At 49.2% G+C, this 4,780-nt stretch overlaps 1 protein-coding gene across 1 annotated transcript; it reads left to right on the plus strand.

The window, feature by feature from the left end:
* Positions 1-237: 237 nt before the first annotated feature.
* LOC146767942 (endogenous retrovirus group K member 6 Gag polyprotein-like) lies at positions 238-3,086 on the plus strand. Its single transcript, XM_085575459.1, has 2 exons — positions 238-2,341; positions 2,498-3,086. The coding sequence occupies exons 1-2, from the start codon at positions 1,733-1,735 to the stop codon at positions 3,068-3,070; spliced, it is 1,182 nt and encodes a 393-aa protein (XP_085431585.1). The 5' UTR covers positions 238-1,732; the 3' UTR covers positions 3,071-3,086.
* Positions 3,087-4,780: the final 1,694 nt, after the last annotated feature.

Here is a 4,780-nt window from a genome sequence, read left to right on the forward strand (position 1 = left end):
CTCAAGCCAGGCAGCTACGGCTCCTGGTGACAAACAGGAGGGGGGACAGTCCGGCCAGCAGCTTGGGACAGATCCTCTCACCACAGACACAGGAAAGGCAGGATTGCTTTCTGTGGAAAATCAGGGAGATGATACCCCATCGCGTCCCGTGTCCCCGGGTTCTCACTGTTCCTCAGTTTCCCAAGAGTCCCTAAGCTCCTCCGACGCAGAAATTCCCCAGACGGAGGCGGGCGAGCCAGGCACAGCCGCGACCCTCAGTGGGAGGAAGGCATTGCCCAAGTCCAAACCCACGGTGGGGGGGGGGGCGGCGGCGGCGGCAGCAGCTCCGGTGGGGGAAGGTGCGAACGTGAGTGCAGAGCAGGGGGAGGAGGGAGAGGAAAGCGCCTCCACATCTGCGCAGGCTGGGAGTTCAAAACAGCCCGCGCAGAAGGCGAGGCCGGGGAGAGCGGCGGGGGCGGGACTGATCGGGGCTAAAGCGGGGGGTGCGAGTGCGACGGTGGTACGCTCGGAGCGCCCGGTGACGCGTTCAATGTCGAGAATCCGTGAGGCCGCAGAAGCGGCCGCCCAAAGGGCGTGGGAACTTAGCTCCCTGACCGCGGCAGCCAGGGCTGCTGAGGAAGCGGCAGAGGGACAGCGGGAGGCGTTCCTCGCTGCAGCTCAGGCGGCGGGCATGCGCGCGAAGGTCGAGCAAAACCCGACAGCCACGGGTGGAGGGGATTTCTCACACATTTCGAACGCGCGGGACGGGCACACAGGGGGCGGAGGCGGCGCGCGCAGGCTGTGGGTGCTGGCATGGAGCCAGGAGACGGGCAAAGTGAGACGGAAACATCAGGGTTGGAATGGGAACAGGAAGGTGACTGCGTCAGCCTTGGGGGGGACGGCAGTGGCTCTGATTCGGAGGCGGTGCGGGGCGGAGCGAGGCCAAAGCATAGCCAGGGTCGGAGCAGGAGCGTTCACTCCCCTGAGATGACGCAGGCAGGGATGGGGCGTGGCCAGGAGGTAAACATTCCTCAGGGCACGGTTCCATCATCGTTCCCATGGCAACAGACGGCCCAAGCCCACGGCCAATCCCTGTCTGCTTCTGACATGACCGAATTAGAACAGTTGTTACAACAAGAGTCAGTTTCATCAACTGCAGGGATTGCAAACGTGAATCAGTTGTTAGGAGAAATGCTCAAAGGTTTATCGGGAATTAGTGCGGGATTTGCAAATGTAAATCAGTTGACAGAAGAGGTGTTAAAATGTTTGTCAGAAGTGCAGATTGAAGAGCAGAGTGCGGTTCCGACCTCAGCTGGTCAGGCGGCAGCGCCATCTAGCGGCGGAACCACAACATTGCAACAGGCTTCGCAGAACTTGTCCGGTCGAGGCACTGCGCCACCCAGTGGTGGGACTGTAACATTGCAGGACTTTTTTCCAGTTTCTTATAAGAAAAAAATCCAGGGTGAAAAAAGTCACATCTGCACGGCAGCAGGAACCTCCACTGACACCGGAACAGTGCGGGACTCAGGACACTTCTGCTGAGGCGCAGCAACGGGAGGAAACGATACGCATCACCGCTTCGGAGGGTGTCCCAGCTTGGACAATTCCAAAATCAAGGTCTGCCAAACTTTCGGGGCAGGGAGAGTCAATTTTAATATCAAAGGGGGTTGTTGAATTTCTTTTACGATATTTAAGCACAGCCTTGGAGTCACAGCCAGAACTGTTGGTTCATCTTCCAAAAATTTTCCAAATAATGCAAGGCAGTCGTGTGTTCTCCTCCACAGCAGATGCTTCACTTTTCTCCAGAGGCTTCCAGCCTTCATCTTCGCAGATGCTGCAGACGCCATTGGTATCGGTGAGTGCTGCTGCACCAGAACTGCAGCCACAACAGATGACTCCACTCTACAGGCAAGTACCCACTGAATTTACAGCTTTGCAGAGCGCAAAAGTGGACTGGCAGGACATTCGAGCAGAGTTGGAGAAAGAGAAAGGTTTATTGCAGGGCTCGGGAAATATAATGATGCCAGTGAACTATGACGCTCAGGGCCAAAACCCGAGATGGGAACGCCTGGACCGTGGAGCAATCAAAGATTTAGCTAAGGCCATTCGGGACAATGGGTTGTCATCACCATATTTCAAGCAAATGTTAAAAAGTATTTTTGGAATGTATGATTTAACACCGTATGATCTTAAATATCTTGCGACATCAGTTCTTACAGACACCCAAGCTCTCGTGTGGCAGAAGGCATGGAGGAGATCCCTGGAGGAGCTGAGAGCCAGATACCAGGGCGGGCCGAATGCGAACCTCACCATGGCGCAGCTTGCTGGTGATCCTCCTGAGGACGATCCAACTCAACAAGCGGTGAGGCTCCCGCGTCACGTGCTCAGCGACATCAAAGAGGCAGCACGGAGGGCGATTCTTCAAATTGCTCCAGCGGGGGTCCAGGACACAATCTACACCGAGATCAAACAAGGTCCTGCAGAGCCGTTTTCTTCATTCGTGGATCGCCTTTCTCAGGTGGTGGAGCGGCAGGTGAGCGAGGAGGGAGCAAAACCACACCTGATCAAAAGCCTCGCGTTCTCCAATGCCAATCCGGAGTGCAGACGGATCATCAGCATGATGCCACACCAGGCCACTTTGGCAGACATGATCGAGGCGTGCAGCAAGGTGGGGACACCACAACATGTTGCTTCCATCATGGAGGAACACTTGGGGGATCAAATTGAAAAACGTGTTAGGGAAGCTCTTGCAAATTATACAAAGAGCAACCCTAATGCAGAGAGACGGTGCTTTGGGTGTGGGGCACAAGGACATATTAAAAGGAACTGCCCACAACTTTCAAAGCCCAACAAGCCACCAGACCTTTGCCCTTGGTGCAGGAGAGGGAAACATCTCGCAAGTGAGTGTCACTCACAGACAGATGTGGATGGGAAACTTCTTCCTATTCCGGGAAACGGGAAAAAGAGCAGAAATGGCAGGTTCTTCAGTCTAGGAGGCATGGGCTTTGTTTCAGGACCTGAAAATGAGGGGTCAGAAAATAAATTGAGGCATTATATTCCCATTTCCTATCAGGTGCAAGAAATAAATTAATTAATTAATAATGACATTCAGTTTGCCCTGTATTTGTTAAGAATGGTGATTAATGAACTAAATCTATAGATTAAAGACTATGGCAGTTTGAAATACACTCCATTAATTTAGAGAATGGGTGGAAAATATTCTTAGTCCCAGCACCTGCTGTTGAATTCCCCTGCTTTTCTGTGATTTTACTATAACACTTTCCAATTTTACAAAAGTGAAGCAGACAGACAGAAGATATTGTCAAAAGCCCAAGGCAAATGAACTGGAAAAATAGCAAGAAAATTTTATATGAATTTCTGTAATAGCAAAGGAAATATTAAGGCAATGTTATTAAATTAAGAGACAACTATGAAAAGAAAAGTAAAAAGTGGAACAGCCTCCCTTTTAAACAAATATCCAAAATGCCCACTGAATCCTAAGTGGTGAAGTCTTTCGTGTTGCTTCCACACAAAATATGGAATATGAATCAATCTTAATTTATGGAGTAGATTAATTACATATTTTTAATGTGAATCAGATCTCTTGGTTTCTGCACTTCTAAAAGTCACCTTTACTGGCTCCATATGAGAGCTCAGTGCCAAGACCACCCAGCGACTTTACTTTGAAGGATGCAGGAAACTGTAAAGTCTTAAATTCTCGTGCAAATGCTGATTCTCAATTTCCTAACTTAAAGAACAGGAAGATGGAAACTCATAGCACATTGCAATAAAAACACCCTTTGCACCTAGAAGAGAAAAAGTCACTTGTGAGGTTCCCTTCTGTATTTCCCTGTTTCTCTAGGATGTCTCAAAAAGTGAACAAAATATAAAGACAATTATCACAAATCCAGCTCAGGGCATTATGTAGGTACCTGAGAAGCTGTATCATTAAATCCCTTCTGCTGTTTAGGAAGGGAAAGACCTAAAATGGGAAAGAAGGCCAGTACCATGTTAAGCTACTTAAGAGGTCAAAAAAAATCTGACTGCAGCCAGCAATGTTTGGATTTTTCCTTTGGCTCAGAGAACAAGCTGTACATCATCCAGTAAATGTGTACTCTACAAGGGGTCAGAGGAAAAAACATCTGCCCATACTGGGCAGCTGCTTCAGTCCACTCTTCTTGCCAAATTCCTAAAAGTGCCCAGAAGCATCTAGGCTGATGGATCAGGTCTCCTGCCTCTTCCTGGGCTGGTGGGTTCATGTCTACCCCAGACCCTTGTGCATTAAATGTGATATGTAATATGTAGAGAGAAGGGGCAAAGCACTCATGAACCATTTGTTTGTCCTTCTCCTGACAAGGCCACAACTCTTTTTTATCCCATTTAGAAGGGTATTGTGGAAACTGTGGAGAGAGAGGGAGAGAGAGAGAGAGAGAGAGCTCCTCACCCCTTTCCTGGCTGCCTCAAGTACACACACTTGAAAATCCAATATGTTCCAACCTTACCCTGAAGAGAATTTGTCTACTTGCAAGGAAGGAGATAAAAGTCTCAGCTCAATGGAGAACATGAAACTAGCTTTTTCAATAGAAAAGCCAGCAGATCAGGAAGTGGTGAAACATCCCTGGAGAGCATGGCAGCATAGGAAATGTACGTGGCAATGGGAGGGGTAGTTGCATTAACTCTTCCTGACCCATGTTTTTCCCATGAATGTATATTAAAATATGTACATAGATTTGTGTCTGTATATTTATTGGTCAACAAAGCCACAAAAAATTACAGTATTTGTCAGTAACAACACAGATGG

Source organism: Lonchura striata, chromosome 3, assembly GCF_050655825.1.
Source record: "Lonchura striata isolate lonStrDom1 chromosome 3, ASM5065582v1, whole genome shotgun sequence".
In the NCBI taxonomy this organism is placed as follows: domain Eukaryota; kingdom Metazoa; phylum Chordata; class Aves; order Passeriformes; family Estrildidae; genus Lonchura; species Lonchura striata.